Raw genomic sequence first — 20,574 nt, 5'->3', positions numbered from 1 at the left:
GGGAGTCCGGGGGAAAGTCTGGACCTGCCGAAGAGGCAAGAGACTTTTTCTTCCCTCTTTGTTTCCTGGTGTGCGAGAAGAGGGGATTAAGAGCGCCACTTAAAGGAGCTCCAGAGACGGGCACGAGCTGCAGCTAAAAGCGCAGACCCGAGACGGGCATAAGACGCTAAGGCTGTTGCTGCCGCCACCAAGAAGCCTGTGTGCGAGCACAGGTCACTATCCACACCCCCCTTCCGGGGAGGCTGTGCAGCCCGCCACTGCCAGGGTCCCGGGATCCAGGGACAACTCCCCCAGGAGAACGCACAGCACGCAAGCTGGTGCAACAACATGCCAGCCTCTGCAGCCGCAGGCTCGCCCCGCACTCCGCGCCCCTCCCTCCCCCCGGCCTGAGTGAGCCAGAGCCCCCGAATCAGCGGCTCCTTTAACCCCGTCCTGTCTGAGCGAAGAACAGACGCCCTCCGGCGACCTACACGCAGAGGCGGGGCCAAATCCAAAGCTGAGCCACTGGGAGCTGTGAGAACAAAGAAGAGAAAGGGAAATCTCTCCCAGCAGCCTCATAAGCAGCGGATTAAAGCTCCACAATCAACTTGATGTACCCTGCATCTGTGGAATACATGAATAGACAACGAATCATCCCAAATTGAGGAGGTGGACTTTGAGAGCAAGATTTATGATTTTTACCCCTTTTCCTCTTTTTGTGAGTGTGTATGTGTATGCTTCTGTGTGAGATTTTGTCTGTATAGCTTTGCTTCCACCATTTGTCCTAGGGTTCTATCCGTCCGTTTTTGTTTGTTTTGTTTTGTTTTCTTAATATTTTTTTATTTTAATAACTTTATTGTATTTTTATCTTATTTTATTTTATCTTCTTTCTTTCTTTATTTTTTACCTTCCTTCCCTCCTTCCTTCCTTCCTCCCTCCCTCCCTACCTCCCTCCCTTTTTTCTTTCTTTCTTTCTTTCTTTCTTTCTACTTCTACTAATTCCTTTTTTCTACTTTTTCTCCCTTTTATTCTGAGCCATGTGGATGAAAGTCTCTTGGTGCTGGAGTCAGGAGTCAGTGCTGTGCCTCTGAGGTGGGAGAGCCAACTTCAGGACACTGGTCCACAGGAGACCTCCCAGCTCCACATAATATCAAATGGTGAAAATCTCCCAGAGATCTCCATCTCAACACCAGCACCCAGCTTCACTCAACGACCAGCAAGCTACAGTGCTGGACATCCTATGCCAAACAACTAGCAAGACAGGAACACAACCCCACACATTAGCAGAGAGGCTGCCTAAAATCATAATAAGTCCACAGACACCCCAAAACACACCACCAGACGTGGACCTGCCCACCAGAAAGACAAGATCCAGCCTCATCCACCAGAACACAGGCACTAGTCTGCTCCACCAGGAAGCCTACACAACCCACTGAACCAACGTTAGCCACTGGACAGACACCAAAAACAACGGGAACTACGAACCTTCAACCTGCAAAAAGGAGACCCCAAACACAGTAAGATAAGCAAAATGAGAAGACAGAAAAACACACAGCAGATGAAGGAGGAAATAAAAACCCACCAGACATAATGAATGAAGAGGAAATAGACAGTCTACCTAAAAAAGAATTCAGAATAATGATAGTAAAGATGATCCAAAATCTTGGAAATAGAATGGACACAATGCAAGAAACATTTAACAAGGACCTAGAAGAACTAAAGATGAAACAAACAACGATGAACAACACAATAAATGAAATTAAAAATACTCTAGATGGGATCAAGAGCAGAATAACTGAGGCAGAAGAACGGATAAGTGACCTGGAAGATAAAATAGTGGAAATAACTAATGCAGAGCAGAATAAAGAAAAAAGAATGAAAAGAACTGAAGACAGTCTCAGACACCTCTGGGACTACATTAAATGCACCAACTTTCGAATTATAGGGGTTCCAGAAGAAGAAGAGAAAAAGAAAGGGACTGAGAACATATCTGAAGAGATTATAGTTGAAAACTTCCCTAATATGGGAGAGGATATAGTTAACCAAGTCCAGGAAGCACAGAGAGTCCCATACAGGATAAATCCAAGGAGAAATATGCCAAGACACATATTAATCAAACTGTCAAAAATTAAACACAAAGAAAACACATTAAAAGCAGCAAGGGAAAAACGACAAATAACACACAAGGGAATCCCCATAAGGTTAACAGCTGATCTTTCAGCAGAAACTCTGCAAGCCAGAAGGGAGTGGCAGGACATATTTAAGAGATGAAGGAGAAAAACCTGCAACCAAGATTACTCTACCCAGCAAGGATCTCATTCAGATTTGATGGAGAAATTAAAACCTTTACAGACAAGCAAAAGCTGAGAGAGTTCAGCACCACCAAACCAGCTTTACAACAACTGCTAAAGGAACTTCTCTAGGCAAGAAACACAAGAGAAGGAAAAGACCTACAATAACGAACCCAAAACAATTAAGAAAAGGGAATAGGAACATACATATCGATAATTACCTTAAATGTAAATGGACTAAATGCTCCCACCAAAAGACACAGATTGGCTGAATGGATACAAAAACAAGACCCATATATTTGCTGTCTACAAGAGACCCACTTCAGACCTAGAGACACATACAGACTGAAAGTAAGGGGATGGAAAAAGATATTTCATGCAAATGGAAACCAAAAGAAAGCTGGAGTAGCAATTCTCATATTAGACAAAATAGACTTTAAAATAATGACTATTAGAAGAGACAAAGAAGGACACTACATAATGATCAAGGGATAGATCCAAGAAGAAGATATAACAATTGTAAATATTTATGCACCCAACATAGGAGCACCTCAATACATAAGGCAAATACTAACAGCCATAAAAGGGGAAATCCACAGTGACACATTCATAGTAGGGGACTTTAACACCCCACTTTCACCAATGGACAGATCATCCAAAATGAAAATAAATAAGGAAACACAAGCTTTAAATGATACATTAAACAAGATGGACTTAATTGATATTTATAGGACATTCCATCCAAAAACAACAGAATACACATTTTTCTCAAGTGCTCATGGAACCTTCTCCAGGATAGATCATATCTTGGGTCACAAGTCAAGCCTTGGTAAATTTAAGAAAATTGAAATCATATCAAGTATCTTTTCCAACCACAACACTATGAGACTAAATATCAATTACAGGAAAAGATCTGTAAAAAATACAAACACATGGAGGCTAAACAATACACTACTTAATAACGCAGTGATCACTGAAGAAATCAAAGAGGAAATTAAAAAATACTTAGAAATAAATGGCAATGGAGACACGACGACCCAAAATCTATGGGATGCAGCAAAAGCAGTTCTAAGAGGGAAGTTTATAGCAATACAATCCTAACTTAAGAAACAGGAAACATCTCGAATAAACAACCTAAACTTGCACCTAAAGCAATTAGAGAAAGAAGAACAAAAAAAACCCAAAGTTAGCAGAATAAAAGAAATCATAAAAATCAGATCAGAAATAAATGAAAGGGAAATGAAGGAAATGAGAGCAAAGATCAATAAAACTAAAAGCTGGTTCTTTGAGAAGATAAACAAAATTGATAAACCATTAGCTAGACTCATCAAGAAAAAAGGGAGAAGACTCAAATCAATAGAATTAGAAATGAAAAAGGAGAAGTAACAACTGAAACTGCAGAAATACAGAAGATCATGAGAGATTACTACAAGCAACTATATACCAATAAAATGGACAACCTGGAAGAAATGGACAAATTCTTAGAAAGGCACAACCTGCCAAGACTAAATCAGGAAGAAATAGAAAATATGAACAGACCAGTCACAAGCACTGAAATTGAAACAGTGATTAAAAATCTTCCAACAAACAAAAGCCCAGGACCAGATGGCTTCACAGGCAAATTCTATCAAACATTTAGAGAAGAGCTAACACCTATCCTTCTCAAACTCTTACAGAATATAGCAGAGGGAGGAACACTCCCAAACTCATTCTATGAGGCCACCATCACCCTGATACCAAAACCAGACAAGGATGTCACAAAGAAAGAAAACTACAGGCCAGTATCACTGATGAACATAGATGCAAAAATCCTCAACAAAATACCAGCAAACAGAATCCAACAGCACGTTAAAAGGATCATACACCATGATCAAGTGGGGTTTATTCCAGGAATGCAAGGTTTCTTCAATATACACAAAACAATCAATGTGATAAACCATATTAACAAGTCGAAGGAGAAAAACCATATGATCATCTCAACAGATGCAGAGAAAGCTTTCGACAAAATTCAACACCCATTTATGATAAAAACCCTGCAGAAAGTAGGCACAGAGGGAGTTATCCTCAACATAATAAAGGCCATATATCACAAACCCACAGCCAACATCGTCCTCAATGGTGAAATACTGAAAGCATTTCCACTAAGATCAGGAACAAGACAAGGTTGCCCACTCTCACCACTCTTATTCAACATAGTTTTGGAAGTTTTAGCCACAGCAATCAGAGAAGAAAAGGAAATAAAAGGAATCCAAATCAGAAAAGAAGAAGTAAAGCTGTCACTGTTTGCAGATGACATGATACTATACATAAAGAATCCTAAAGATGCTACCAGAAAACTGCTAGAGCTAATCAATGAATTTGGTAAAGTAGCAGGATACAAAATTAATGCACAGAAATCTCTGGCATTCCTATACTCTAATGATGAAAAATCTGAAAGTGAAATCAAGAAAACACTCCCATTTACCATTGCAACAAAAAGAATAAAATATCTAGGAATAAACCTACCTAAGGACCTAAGGAGACAAAAGACCTGTATGCAGTAAATTATAGGACACTGATGAAAGAAATTAAAGATGATACAAATAGATGGAGAGATATACCATGTTCTTGGATTGGAAGAATCAACATTGTGAAAATGACTCTACTACCCAAAGCAATCTACAGATTCAATGCAATCCCTATCAAACTACCACTGGTGTTTTTCACAGAACTAGAACAAAAAATTTCACAATTTCGGGGCTTCCCTGGTGGTGCAGTGGTTGAGAGTCCGCCTGCCGATGCAGGGGACACGGGTTCATACCCTAGTCCAGGAAGATCCCACATGCCGCGGAGCGGCTAGGCCCATGAGCCATGGCTGCTGAGCCTGCGTGTCCAGAGGCTGTGCTCCGCAACGGGAGAGGCCACAGCAGTGAGAGGCCCGCGTACCGCAAAAAAAAAAAAAAAATTTCAAAATTTGTATGGAAATACAAAAGACCCCAAATAGCCAAAGCAATCTTGAGAACGAAAAATAGAACTGGAGGAATCAGGCTCCTTAACTTCAGACTATACTACAAAGCTATAGTCATCAAAACAGTATGATACTGGCAGAAAAATAGAAATATAGATCAGTGGAACAGGACAGAACACCAAGAAACAAACCCCTGCACCTACGGTCAATTAATCTACAACAAAGGAGGCAAGACTGTACAATGGAGGAAAGACAGTCTCTTCAATAAATGGTGCTAGGAAAACTGGACAGCCACATGTAAAAAAATGAAATTAGAACATTCTTTAACACCATACACATAAATAAACTCTAAATGGCTTAAAGACCTAAATGTGAGACTGGAGATTATAAAACTCTTAGAGGAGAACATAGGCAGAACACTCTCTGACATAAATTGCAGCAATATCTTTTTCAATCCATCTCCCAGAATAATGGAAATAAAAATAAACAAATGGGACCTAATTAAACTCAAAAGCTTTTGTACAGCAAAGGAAATCATAAACAAAACAAAAAGAAAACCCACATAACGGGAGAAAATATTTGCAAATGATGTGACTGACAAGGGATTAGTCTTCAAAATTTACAAACAGGTCATGCAGCTTAATATCATCAAAACAAACAACCCAATCAAAAAATGGGCAGAAGACCTAAATAGACATTTCTCTGAAGAAGACATACAGATGGCCAAGAAGCACATGAAAAGATGTTCAACATCACTAATTATTAGAGGAATGCAAATCAAAACTACGAGATATCCCCTCACATCAGTCAAAATGGCTATCTTCAAAAAATTCACAAACAACAAATGCTGGAGAGGATGTGGAGAAAAGGGAACCCTCCTATACTGTTGGTGGGAATGTAAATTGGTACAACCACTATGGAGAACAGTAAGGAGGTTCCTTAAAAAACTAAAAATAGAGCTACCATATGATCCTGCAATCCCACTCCTGGGCAAATATATGGAGAAAAACATGGTTCTAAAGGATACACGCACCCCAATGTTCATTGAAGCACTGTTTACAATAGCCAAGACATGGAAGCAACCTAAATGTCCATTGACAGAGGAATGGATAAAGAAGATATGGTACATATATACAATGAAATATTATTCAGCCATTAAAAACAATGAAATAATTCCCTTTGCAGCAACATGGATGGACCTAGGGATTGTCATACTGAGTAAAGTAAGTCAGGCAGAGAAAGCGAGATATCTTGTATCGGTTATATGCAGAATCTAAAAAGAAATGATACAAACTTATCTTATTTACAACACAGACTCACAGACTTAGAGAAGAACTTCTGGTTACCAGTTGGGAAGGTTAGGGGGAAGGGGTAGTTAGGGAGTGTGGGATTGACATGTACACACTGCTATATTTAAAATGGATAACAACAAGGACTTACTGTATAACACAGGGAACTCTGCTCAGTATTATGTAACAACCTAAATGGGAAAAGAATTTGAAAAAGAATAGATACATGTATATGTATCACTGAAAAAAAAAAAATAATGTTGACAATAATGATAATGGTTTAAGGCTATATATATATATATATATATATATATATATATATATATGCAAATCTGGGACTAAAATACCAGAGATTAATCCATAAAGAAATTTTATTGAGCAATTTTAAGAAACGTTGTTTTCATACACAAATTATACATGACACCCCTATGTTTCTTTTGTCATTAGTTTCAAAAGCACAATTGCTTAAAAAGACAACACATATACCTGCACACACAAACACACATCACTACTTTTCCAGGATGCTAGCACTAATGTTTCTAAGACAGTTTTCTCTTTTTTTCTCTACTTTAACTGAACACAAAATCTGACCCTAGCCACAGTGGCCCAAAATGACCTGGAAAATTAAGTTTATTTTTTCTGGCAATGACAATCTGTGCTTGGAAATAAAACTGTTATTCTGAATAAATTTCAAAGTTCCAAAGTACTAAGATTACTTTACTGAAACAGGACAAAATGAGCTGTTACTGGTAGGGAAAGGGATTGTTATCCCAGAAAGAACAGTGTGCTCTCCAGCCCTTGCTCTGTCACTTCTGTTTTGTAAAATAAATAACTCTGGTCTCTTTATTTTACTTTGTGTCCTGTGGTAATAAATAGCTCCTGAAGCTAAAATCCTATTACAAGTGCTCATTTTGTCACCATTTAAAAAAAAAAGAGGTCAGTTCTACTTTTGCAAAATAAGTGATTTTTCCACTGATTTGTTGAGGTTGTTCTGACTTCTGTGTATGTCTTCTAGCAAAAACAGCAAAAAAGAAAGTTATTCATTGCTTTTTTTCTAAAAAGAGGAGTCCATATGTCTCTGAGATAGGTGGACATTCAAGGGCGGAAGAGATATAGAATTATTACTTTGCTGATCTATAAATGTTGTTTTAGTTTTAAACTGTGGCAATAAAATCCCAAACACAGAACTATACTATCATTACAGGTACATTCTGCTTTCAGAATGCTAGATGAAAATTCTAGCAAAGCTACTGCTTATCGGAGGTCAGAGACAGGTAGGAGTCAGCTCAGTCTAGAGAGTAGATTTACAGATATGATCTAAGTACATATAGAAGTAAGCTGTGGAGTCTAGCAGCAAAGGGGATAAGTATGGTCTTGCCGTCCAGCCCATGGGCCTGTTTTACATTTTCTGCCATTTGGGGAAATGGGAACCTGAAACATGTTTTATGCTCAATCAGAAATTGTGATAAAAAGCAAAAAGATTAGGGAGTGATAGTCAAAAGATTATCTTATTCTTTCTTCCCTAAGATGAGACTGGGCAGGGAGTGGGGGGCATGATTTAACAATCTTCGCTTTCTAATCAGACAATGGACTCTCTAACTAGAGCTTATCATCATCAGCATTCTTCTCCACACTTTTCCTTTGGTGGCCATCTCCCCCTGCCCCACACACACACATTTACTTTTTCTTGCAACTCTTTCTACTGCTACCTATTTTACTATTAGTAGTACAGTGTAGTACAGCCATTTTCATTTCCTTTATCACATATCTTTCATGTATTTCATCAACCATCCCATTTCCATATCATACAGCAAAAGTACAGAAAGAAATAAAGAGGAAAGACTCCCCTTCCCTTCCCTTCCTTGATATCTACACTAACCTTCCTTGACTACACACAGAAAAAAAGGAAACACAGCAGGGCCTTCTCTAGAAAGAATAGCCAGCATAAAAACTAACATAAAAAGTTAACAAAAGAACAAGAAAAAAAAAGCCTTTGAAAGACCTCTCTGTCACTGTACACTGATCCACCCACCTCATGTCTTTTTCTATCCAATAAAGAACTGTAGCACAATTTCCAAGCCATTATGAAACACAAAGATTTGTTTTATCTGAATAATGAAATGGTTGTAATCTGAAGTACTCCTATTACTATTATAAGCTATATATCTATCTAACATGATTGTGTATAGAATGATGTACGCAAGCTGACTAAATAGATATACTGGCTGATCACTAGACAATTTAACCAGTTATATTACGGACAATCTAGAGGAATCAAATATAGGTAAGAAGTTATGGAAAACAAGTAACTGACATGCTCAGACTTAGCTTTAATAGGCTGTGGGATGCATGTACATATTTTTGGTTGCTTTATCATCAAGTACCCAAAACAGTGTCTGGCACATTATAGGCACTTGATCAATATTTGTTGTACAAATGTATCTAACTTAGGTCTGAAAAAGTGCAAAGCTGCACTTTATACTCTAAACATTTAGCAGGCCAAGGGCTACTATCAGCTCACTTGTCCAGGACCCTAGGCAACTGAGCTGCTCCTGGCCTCCTCACCTCTCTGCACTATATGGACAGCTGCCTGCCATTCAAGCTTTAAGAATATAACCATATTTATAAAATGCTTGGTTTTAGCGTTTTTAAACAATTTACTTAAACATTAAAAAAAAATGCATTCTTCAAGTCATAAAAACTCTGTTAAAATAAATACATACTCTTTCATGCATTTCAAACACTTATGTTGTTAAACATTCTGTAACCTGGCCAGTTTCTTCTCACCAGTAAGCTTTTGTTCTCTAGGCCCAGAATGCCCTATTCCCTGTCTGTCTCTAGAAATATTTAGCTTTCAGGGGCCAATTCCAGTTCTATCTCCTGCATAAAGATCCTCCCTTGACCATCCTAATACTCAGGGATTCCTCTCCCCACCTTCTCCATTTTCAGAGAAGATACTATCTTATGTGACATTTAAATCAAACACTATCTTTTAGAGGTTTTTTTTTTTTTCATGTCATTATATATCTGCTTCCTGACAGATGACTGGTATCTGAGTATGGGTATTGTTTCTTGCAGATGGTTTTGTTTTGTTTCTTTTAATCTCTACCACACAGGCTAGTACACGGAAGTAACTGAGTTGAGGGAGAGATAGGACACTCCATGTCTTCAAACACATCTAGGCACCATTTCTCAGGTAAGCATAGCAGAGCTGAGTTCCCTCTGTGCTTACTCTCTCATACTTAAAAGGTGAAGCAAATTAAATGCAATGGTTTAAAAGGTCTTTTCTAGTAACTGGACTTCCCTTCCAGTTCCTGCTAGATTGCCATTTACATAAATCTAAAGAACATGCAGTAGAAGTAAGCATCAAGTTAAATCAATGGCATGATTAATGTTAACAGGCAGCCCAAAACAACATGCACAAAGGATAAAAGCATATCTGAGAGCTGACTGCAATTTTTAATTAAAAACTAACGACTGGTGATTAATTAAGAGCTGACTATAGATTTACTTTAAAAACTGAATGATTAATGACAGTTAAGGTTTGAGGTTTTAATTCATAATTTGTCAATCAGTTTCAAAGAGATATATTTTTAATTATGCTGTTAGCAATGTATGCATTGCCAAACTAAACATGGGAGAAATGCTTTTGCCTGAGGACAGCTATAAATTAACGGGGAGGAAAGTAGCATAGCAACGGTGAAAAAGAATTGATTGTTAACCAGATTAAACGAGTTGATGTCTATGTAAGGCCTTAAAACACGGTAAAATAAGAATTAAGGTGAAACTGAAATAGACCCTTATAGAGAGACATACTTAAAATTTTTGCATCAAAAAAAAAAAAAAATTTTTGCATCATAAAAAGTTACAAACTAATTATAATTTCTGTAGTGGTTTACTACTTATTATTTGTTTTGCAAATACAGAATAAATATCACTTAAATTTTAAACAGACCCATTAATGTCAGTTTTTTTTTTTTTTAATTAGTTTTTGTTTGTTTGTTTTCTGAAAAGCTGCTAGAAAAATATCTAAATATAGTATTTGGCCATTGCTGGAGCCCTCTTTTCACAAGAGGTCCACAAACACCTGGTCAAATACCATGCCAGAATTATATATCTGTCTTCTTTCACAGGCTGAACATTCTTTGCACTGAATTGAATTCTACAGTTTTGACCATTACAATTATTCCCTTCCTCACCCCACCAATTCACTGCAGATCCTCTGACTAAAATAAACATAAAACCTCTGAATTCATTCTCCCATGTTTTAGAATTATCTGTTAAAATGCTCCTAATGTTGTGCTGTAATAACATAATATCATACCTTTTGGATTTCTTCAGGTAATGCATGCATGGGAATGTGACGATCCATAATTTCTCAAGATATACTGAGGGAGCTCTGAAGTAAAATAATCTAAAAACATTGATGGTGATAGTCAGAATTAAAACAATGTGAAGAAAATTCAAATTAAAAGAAATAAATTCCTAGGAGTATTTGGGGATCAATGGTGATAACTGTTTCAACAGATGTTTGTTTCATCAACTCAAAGTTAAAAGGTACAAATGGGTTTTTTTCAGTTAGTTATGAGGCCAATAGAACAGGAAAGACCTTGAGAGAGACTACTGAATTAGAAATAATACCTTCTCTCTTTGGAACTTTATAGTCTAATTGTAACTTCTGTGGTGGTTTACTACTAGTTATTTGCTTTGCAAATACAGAATAAGGATAACAAAATTTTAAACGGATCGATTTATTTCATTTAAAAGAAAGTGGTTTTTTCTGAAAAGCTGCTAGAAAAAATATCTAAATAATTTTAGTTCAGCAGATAAGAAAAGCAATTGTGACATGAATGCTGGTTTAAATGATGAAGTGCAGAAAAAGATATTTAGGGTTATCAGGTTAAGTATGATATGCAGGCACTGAACAGAAGAGTCATCAAAGCATGAGAAGCCAAGTGCCAATTTTACCACAGATGGACATTTACATAATTTTTATGCAGATGTTTTACTTTTAGTAGATTTTCATTTTCTAATGAAACAATTCAATACAAAACTCTATCACTACTTTCATAAAACCACGCAAGACGAATGAAGAGGCACTTTGGGTTCTTTTTTTTAAATCCTTCCCAAATGTGGAGAAAGAATAGACAGTCCAGTTTCAGGAGTGAGAGATATGTATATATAGAAAGAGAGAGAGAGAGAGACAGACAGAGGAGTAGTGAAGGGGGACAGCAGAGTAAGATGATACAGGCACAATTCCATAGCAGGAAAGAAGGCCTGAGGGCCAGGAGTTGTAGACAAGGAACAAATCTCGAAGTTCAGGAAAAAAAAAGTCTTATCTTTCTCATGGGAGTAGGGAATTAGTGAAGGCTACCTGAGGTGGTTTACTTTTGATCAGGACAAGATTTTGACAGAGAGACTGAAGAGGCATAGTACTCTTATCAGAGACAGTAACCCCAGCAACATAGCAAGGTGCCAGGAAAATCGTAGTTGACAAAAATTCTTGTAGAGGCAGTATTTTTTTTAATTGTGCGAGTATTGGTGGAAGAGAGGATTTCCCATCCCCTGTGGTAGCACAGAGCTCCACATTTTAACGAGCTGCTGTTTAAAACAAATAGCTAATGGGCTGTCTTCTGACATCAACATAATGTGTTTCTGCGTGCGGGGATGGGGGGTAAAGTTAACTGATGTAGTTAACATAGGCCCACATGGCCAAGTACATAATCATCTGATGTTTGGCAGACTGTCATGGTGATGTGGCAAGAGCTCATTCCTCACAGAAAGCTCATTATTCTCATTTCTGCCATTTTACAATGGGCTCACCATCAGTAAAATAAGATGGCATCATCTTAATTAAACTCTACTGGGAGCAGAATTTTTCCTAAAATTACCAACTAAATCTCATTTTTAAATTTCACGCATAAATTCATTTGAGAGCATGGATCTAGAGACACTATAAACAAGGTATAGTTGAACAGTATCATTATTCTAAATCTATTCCAATTTTGTGGCCTTATTATACCGAGTGGGAAAAATTGGTAGGTCTGATTATTGAGGAAAAATTAAAAACAAAATATCCTGCCAATCCAGAAAATCTCTCCATGATGCAGAGAGAAAACAATTTTATTACTGAATAAGCATTTAACTAGACTGTGATGCACAGCACAGCTAATCTGCTAATGAGATTACAAAGACAGAAGGAAATCCCACTCTTTTTAATACAGCCAAACAGATACACTCCATTACATACAATGTTCTCAAGATAAATGATAACTTGTCCTCAACACAGCTTGCTGTACTCTCTTTCATAGTTTGTTTTCAATTCAACTGGTAATTGAAGTAGCCACCTGTGCTAGCTAAGAGCGTTTGTTCTAAGGAATACATATCTCTATGACAAAGCAGGTGGTTACTAGAAGTACGAAACTCTCAAGGTAATATGGAGATAGGGGCCTTATCTTCCTTGATGTTTACATTTTAAAGAAATGGCTCCCAGTTGCTCCAGAAGAACATTCTGGGTCTTTAAAATATGTGCATACATATTAAAGGAATAGAGGAAGCCCTCACAAATAAGAGGTTTCCCAAGAAAGGGAGGCGAGAGGTCTCCTTCCCTTTAGGCAAGAGGGAAATTTTTTAATTTTTAATTTGCTCTTGCACTGTTTTACATTTTTTATCAAAAGAGACCCTTTTATTCTCTCACATTACACACTTTGTAGACTGCCCTTAGACAGGGGGTGAGGTGATAACCGGCAGCAGCCGCGTAGGTATTTGTGAACCACCTCTCTGACAGGATCACGAGGCAGATGTCAAAAATACAGACACGTCCCCGACTGCTCACTTCCGATTCCCTTCCTGACACCAGTGTCACATTGGGCCATTAACTCACGTTCAGCTCTCAGGCCCTTCCCTAAAGAACTATTCCCTTGGTGTGAATCACCCACAGATGAGTAGGTCAGGGTCAGGTGAAGCGTAAGTTCACGTCCTAAGACTTTTCTAAAGGGGCGGGATTTTCCAAACAGAAACCAACTGCAAGTCCAGCCAAAACGGCTGCAAGGGTTTTGAAATCTGTCCCTTTCTAACCCCGTTCCATCGGGACCTGCGGTGGCAGGAAGAGGAGAAGGAGGAGGAGGAGGGTGCGGGGTGAGGCCGAGCCGCGCACTCGCGGGGAGAAGAGGGAGAAGAGGGAGTCGGGCCCGGCGGGCTTGCGGAGACACTACAGGGGCTGCAGCTGGGGTCAGAGGCTAGGCGCCGGGCCCATCCACTAGGCGCGAGACCACGGCTCGGCTTTCCGGCCCTCTCCCCGGGAGCCAGCACGCCTCCGCTCCGGAACTGCGCCCGGGGACCGGGTCATCCCAGGGCTCAAGGAAACCTTCCATTGTCTCTCACCTAGACTTCAATTCTGCCGGGTGCGAAACGGCTTTCCCGGTCTCCCAGGACACAGTGCTGTACGTCGGCCTGACGTCAGGGCGCGATGACGTCACGCCCACGCCGCTCCCCAACGCAGAAGCGGGACTCCCGGGCGCCGCCCGGGGTCCCAAGTGCTGCGCGGAGGCGGGAAATCTCGTGGCGGGGCTCGGAGAAAGGGCTGGGTTTACGCTGGGGGCTGTGAGAGGGAAGCAATGGGTGAGAAGGGCGAGGCAGGGGAGGGCGGGCTGGAGTGGGGGACGGAGACGTTCCCAGCCGTGCGGCGGGTTGGAGAGACGCTGGCTGAGGTGGAGGCCAAAGTCCGCCTACCTCTCACGTCAGGCCCCAGAGTCCTTGTGGCTGACGCAGCAGTGGGCAATTACTGTTCTTAAGCGGAAAGAAGAGGGATGCCTGTAGAGGTCATGGGTGTAAAGGGAAGCTCTGGTCTCAGTCATTGCAGGGAGGGCAAGTTAATTGGGAAGGTGTTAGTAAAATTTTCATACTAGTCCAAAAGTAGTCAAGATGAAAGGCTTAGTTCAAAAGATATCTTGAGACCCGCTAGTCCACAATTTATAGAAGGCTGCCCACCCTTACACGTGACTTACTTTCCTTTCTTCGTTCAAAAGAAAGTGTTTATGGATGACCTACTACGTAATAAGCAACTGCATACCAGGCTGGGGTGATGCTCAGTGACTGAATCCATGCAGGGAACTCGTTCATAGTGCAGGTCTCTCCTTTGAGGATTTTATGAGGTCCAAAATGCAGCTCTTCCAAGAAATAGAACATTCGCAGCTTGCTAGCCGGGTAAGAGACTTACTACTATTGAATGAAATAAGGTTGAGTAAATACAAAGAAAATACAAAATACACTTAACCTGATTGATATTTTTGCCCCAACGTCTACCAGTGACTTTCTGTTTCCACTCCCTAAAAGAGAGCATCTTTCTTCATTTGGAAAAGATAAGCAATAATTAGAGGATGGAAGAGAGGGTTAAGGGAAGCAGAGGACAGCCAATGAAGTGGTCAAGTACAGCATGTTTATGAGAAATGCAAAGAACTTTCAGAGCTGTTCATCCTCAGGATGTTTCTTTGAGGGACAATGAAGTAGGATTGTTCTCATTTTGTAACAATGGGGGTTTAGGTTAGGGGGTTTAGCATCCAGATCCATGGAGTGCTTTATCTAGAACAGGAATTGCACACCTAAAGCAAGATCACTCTTCTGAGGCTAGTTTGGCTATTGTATGATTATTAGCATTAATAATATTTATTGAGTACTTTGTATATATGATAAGGAAACACTTTAAGGATGGGAGAAGATCCAGCTGCAAGGCTGTAATTCATTGTGTGGTCTCATTTCACCTGTGCTTATTCATCTCTACAGTGACACTGAGACCGATTTTCCTTCCACTGTAAATGTCCCTTAGACCTTCACACTGTCCAATAAGATAGGCACATGTGACTACTTAATTTGGTTAAAATGAAATAAAATTTCAAATTCCATTCCTTTATTGCACTGGCCACATTTCAAGTCCTCAGTAGGCACATGTTACTACCACATGAGACAGCACATATATAGAACATTTTCATCATCAAAGAAAGTTCTGCTGAACACTGGTAGACCCAGTAAGAATTGACAGGATAAACAGAGTTGATAAATTGTGAAGAACAGACCTTGTTAAAAGAGTAGCAGCGAAAAGTTGTATTCCTGAACACCACAGACCCACCCCTGCCCTCACTCCATATAAGGAACCAGCTCGCCCCCCACACCCCCTCCACCCCACCCCTGCAGGGAACAAGCAAGAGAACCTGTTGTTTTCGCTCCCTAGTGCTGCAGCAGGATTCCCCGCAAAGCCTTGCCTGGAAGGAAAAAAAAAAAGATAAAGATGGAACAGGTTTTACAAAACAGGTTTTTTAAAAAGTTAAAAAAAAAAAAAAGTAATCCAAAAAGCGTCTTCCCATTGTTGGTGTTTTTTCTTGACTCTTGCTTGGTCTCAGTCTCTCCCTTTACCTCTCCAGGTTTTTTTTCCTTGTCCCTTTTGTTTTTCCGGTCCTTTTCCCCACCCCATTACTGGCCATACTGGAACTGAAGCAGAATTTAAAGCATTTCCATCATTGGACATACTGAATAAAGTTTTGTTTTATCCTCTTCTTAAATTTTAAACTAGGTAAGTTTCACTTTTTATTGTGACTTTTAAAAATATTTTAAAAATTATCAGTGAGAACCAAATTGAGTTCCTTTTAACCCCTTCTGTGACCCTTTATTATTATTTTTCTCCTGTGGGTCAATGACCCCTGAAAGCAGGGGGGAAAAAAAAATACTCGCTAGTTTTGGAAGTAGAGTCTCTGTAAAGTGATAAACTAGGGCTTTCCACATGGTCCGCACACCTTTGTGTTGTAGCATTAACATTTGTGAGAACACAGTGTCTATGCTTCTGTTATGAATTTGAATTTACCTATTTATCCAGCAAGGCATTGTCATTCATCCCATTCATTCTGGTAAGTAATATTATGCCCCCTCCTCTCCTCTCCCTGTGCCCACATGAAAAGCATTTGGGAGAATAGGTACTTTGTCTGCAAGTCTGATACAAAGACCAGGAAGTCTACCCAAGATTGCTTATTTTAAAGTGAGCTCAAAACTGTACAAAGGGAGCATGACAAAATTACAGTTAGCCCAACTTTATTTTTATCCTGTGAATCAGAACACAGTACAACACAACACTGAGATCCTCAAGAGTTTGAAAAAAATCGTTGCAGACGGGCTTCCCAGATTGGAAGCAACAATGGCTTTCACTGCTATTTCTGGGTTCCATCCAATGCAAGTGCAGAATTTTTTAAAAGCTAACATTTACTGGGCTCTTTCCTGGCATTTCATACACAATGTCTCATTTATGGAGAATCTTTCCAAACATAACTCAGTCAGATCCTATTTATTGTTTACTCTCACTCAAATGATGGAAGTGGCCAAGGGCATGACCCAACACTTGAGCACTAAAGTATACTTGGACCGAATATGAGTGTAAGCAGAAGCACCTGGGACTCCTGTATTGGGTTAGCTGACTCTGCCAGCCAGCCAGTATCCACGGGACCTCAGCCTGCTATGGATGTCACATGTAAATACCCAAGAAGTATTTAATTCTGGAAATGTAACTTTGTGTTATACTTACTTTTTTCATAACTTTTCCCATACAGCTTCATTAAAAAAAAAAAAAAAGCTACAAGTGACCACCTGCTTTTTGTACTTACCACATTTTATTCCCACCAAAATGTGGATAGGATTTTCTTTTCTGTTTTTTTTTAACTGCTAATCAATAGTTAGACTCCTTTGTAAAACTGCTTTGTCTATTTTGAACCCCAAATAACTCTGGTCTAGAGGTGGCTTGAACACAAAATACTATTTGTGGGTTTAGACTCTGTATATTTTTGAATCCATCACATGTGCAGTGTAAACTAGAGTACCTAATAAAATGAAGGTCACAATGTTTAAATAGAGCTTCTCTCTAGGAGTTCAAATGTTTTGTCATCTGTGCAGAAATAAATTGTGTACTGAACTCTTTTTAGCCCTAAGAATATGATTATTGAACAAAATTTCCAATGAGACAAGTTAGGCCTTAAAGCAATAAAACATCTACTTTCAAATATTAAAAGTCAAGCTCAACAGTGAAACTTTTGATGATCATAAATGTATTCTTTTGTGGCCTGTTCACTATTGGTAAGAGCTTTACCCAAAAATGTACTGTGTGCCAAATATAGTTTAATATTTGTCAAACAAATATGTTTATTTTTAATTGAGATAAAACTGACATATAACATTATATTAGTTCCAGGTATCCAAAAGAATGATTCAATGTTTGTTTATATTGTAAAATAATCACAAGTCTAGTTAACATCCATCACCACACATAGATGTGATGAGAGCTTTTAAGATCTACTCTCTTAGCATCTTTCAAATATACAATACAGTCACGATGCTGAACATTACATCCCTAGGACTTATTTTCATGAATATATTTAAAAACACAAAAAGAATAAACCTCTAAGGTAGTGACTTAAAACTCTTGTAATGCATTTGATGCTCAAAAATATGGCACTGATAGTTCTTTAAACCTTAGCATCCAATATCTAGCCTATAACAAATGTTAATGAATTCAAAGACCGAACATAGACAACTGCCTTATGCATTTAAAAAACAACTTTTTAAAGAACTTGCTTGTTTAATGAAATTATTACTTGTTTCTGAGATTTTCATAAGATTCTAATGAAGCACCTAAGAGCCTAACATGTTTGATACGTGACTGGCAGAAGTGATTTCATTCTGCTTTTATAGAGATGAAGTTCATGATTCTGCACCTATAATTTTAGGTAGCTATGGAATTTATAAGAATCGAATTAGGGCAATTTTCCTGTCATTTTGTTATATCTCTATTAATAGAATATTTTAATACCATTAAATAAGGAGTTGTGAATCATCTTAAAGAGATTTTCTTATGAACTAAAATCAAACATTATTATCAGACCTATCAAACATTTGAATTTTTTTTTTTTTTGGCTGCACCATGCAGGATCTTAGTTCCCGGAACCTGTGCCCCGTGCAGTGGAAGCGCAGAGTCCTAACCACTGGACCATCAGGGAATTCCCTATCAAACAGGTGAAAAAAGATTAAAGTAATGATAGTAGCCTTGGTTTGCAATGGTGTAGAGCAACTAGCACTCTTAAACACTGCTTTTAGGGTGAAAAAATTAATGTATTTTAATACATTATGTTTTAAACACCTTGAAATGTTCAAAACTATTGTAGTGGACACCTGATTCCCCCTTCTTCCTTTTGTTCAGGAATCCAGACCTCATCACCCTCCCCTCCCCTCCCTCCGCCCCTAAGCACACGTGAATCAGCCCAACTCCAGGAATGAGCTCAGATTAGGTCAATTCTACTGGCCACTTCCCCTTTACCAGTTATTTAAATCAGGAATGGGCCTATGACCCAATTTTCCAGGAGAAGGCTGCTGGAAGCTTCTGGGAGAGTTCTTTGTTATTAGCACATATATTTAGTGTTCATCAGAGTCTTGTTTATAATGTTTAAAAATCTGAAATACCAAAATGAAATAAATTGACTTATCAAACAAGAAGATTGTGCAGCTGTTTAAAATGATGATGTAGTTTATTGGTGATGAATGTCCCAGTGAATTCTATTCTTCTTTTCTATGAAAAAAAGCAAGTTACAAATAGTGTTATAAATTTTTAAAATGTATTCCACACAGCATTCTAAATATACATTTTGTTAATGATTACTATCAATGTATATTCTGTTAGAATATCAAGGTACCTCACAGAATCAACAGAAGCGCTAAATAACCAAGCTTCAAGAAAGCAGGAAACAGGACTGCTTTGAGAACTCTGGAACTCTAAGAAGTCATGGAAAGTCTCAGCCCTTTGAATCTACCACTTACTGAAAGTTGGTTCCTTTCTCTTTTACAGTGTCTGCATGTGGCAGGGCAGTGGTGGCTGACAGTCCAGTTTTGACACCAAGAGGAAAAGGGGCTTCTATTCCCAACCTCCAGTTAGAAAAATGCCAGGAAATGACTGTTTAGCACACCTTGAGTAACACACCGATTCCTTGACCAAATCACTGAAGCCAGGAGGAGACAGGTACCTGCCTCCTGACCAATTGTGGTGACCAGGGAGGCAAGGCCACACATGATGACACCTCCCTTTCTAATTACATGTCTAGAAGAGTAAGGCAGAAGCAGAATCCGAGAAGGGGCAGTTCTGTCCCAGAAGACAGGAAGAGTGCTAGGCAGATAAAATAAACGTTCCTACATACACAAGTGAGAATCTGAGTTAGCTGGGAGAACATTTTAAAATTAAGCAGCGAATCTTGCTATCTTTCCACATGTGGTAAATTGAGAGGTGAACATGTGTCTTCTGAAAGAGCTTTCTGGGAGTTTATGATAGGTATCCTAACCCCGGAGAAGCCCCTCTTATATAATGGTGTGTTACTTGTGTAACAAGTGTGTGTGTAACTAGGCACCACAGGCCCAAGGGTAATAATAGGGAAATAAATAAATGCATAGATCCACCAAATCAAACTTTAAATAAATAAGTTAATGTGGAATTTTGAGAGCTTAGACGACTGGAGTGGTCTTGTGTGTTAAACTGTCTTTGTGTTAATATTTTTGTTTTTCTCTCCAAACTTGATTTATCTACAAATCAACAAATATTTGAATTATATAAACAGATATCTGAGTAAAAAAACATTTTTCCCGCACATGATCTTGAGAAGGAACTTGGATTATGGCGTCCTGTGAAGTCACTTTTTTTTCTTTTAAATGTCCTTGGGACTCTCGAGTCAACATGTAATAGAGGGCTCTCCAGTTACTATGTCATTAAAATCAGGCTCCTCTTCTTTTAAAATAAAACACTGGCAAGAACGCTTCTAGGAGGAATGACAGTTTGCACAGCATCACAACTCTGTTACTAATTCTTGCGCAGAGTGCACAAAATTTGCGTCCCAAAGCCACCGTCCTTGCTCTGATTCCTTCCTGTGATAGCATGTCACACGAACCGCACCTGTGTGCCCTCTTAATGTAAAGCTTTCGTTGGAAAGTTTCCCCGGAACGACTGCTTACTGATAGAGCAGCTCTGGTTCCCAGTTCGTTTAATACATCCTGTCTG

At 38.9% G+C, this 20,574-nt stretch overlaps 1 protein-coding gene across 5 annotated transcripts in view; it reads right to left on the bottom strand.

Moving 5' to 3' along the window:
• Positions 1 to 19,382, bottom strand: part of LEKR1 (leucine, glutamate and lysine rich 1) — a 273,093-nt gene extending 253,711 nt beyond the window's left edge. For all 5 annotated transcript variants that reach the window (XM_049709738.1, XM_049709737.1, XM_049709736.1 and 2 more), the window contains exons 1-5: positions 15,713 to 19,382; positions 14,578 to 14,726; positions 13,890 to 14,106; positions 10,831 to 10,920; positions 6,658 to 6,697 (exon numbers count right to left, since the gene is read on the bottom strand). In XM_049709738.1, coding sequence (XP_049565695.1) covers positions 6,658 to 6,697; positions 10,831 to 10,856 — 66 coding nt within the window. In that variant the 5' untranslated portion in view covers positions 10,857 to 10,920; positions 13,890 to 14,106; positions 14,578 to 14,726; positions 15,713 to 19,382. The remainder of the gene's footprint in view (positions 1 to 6,657; positions 6,698 to 10,830; positions 10,921 to 13,889; positions 14,107 to 14,577; positions 14,727 to 15,712) is intronic.
• Positions 19,383 to 20,574: the final 1,192 nt, after the last annotated feature.

This window comes from Orcinus orca, chromosome 5 (assembly GCF_937001465.1).
Source record: "Orcinus orca chromosome 5, mOrcOrc1.1, whole genome shotgun sequence".
NCBI lineage: Eukaryota > Metazoa > Chordata > Mammalia > Artiodactyla > Delphinidae > Orcinus > Orcinus orca.
This window is presented reverse-complemented; position numbering and strand designations above follow the sequence as displayed.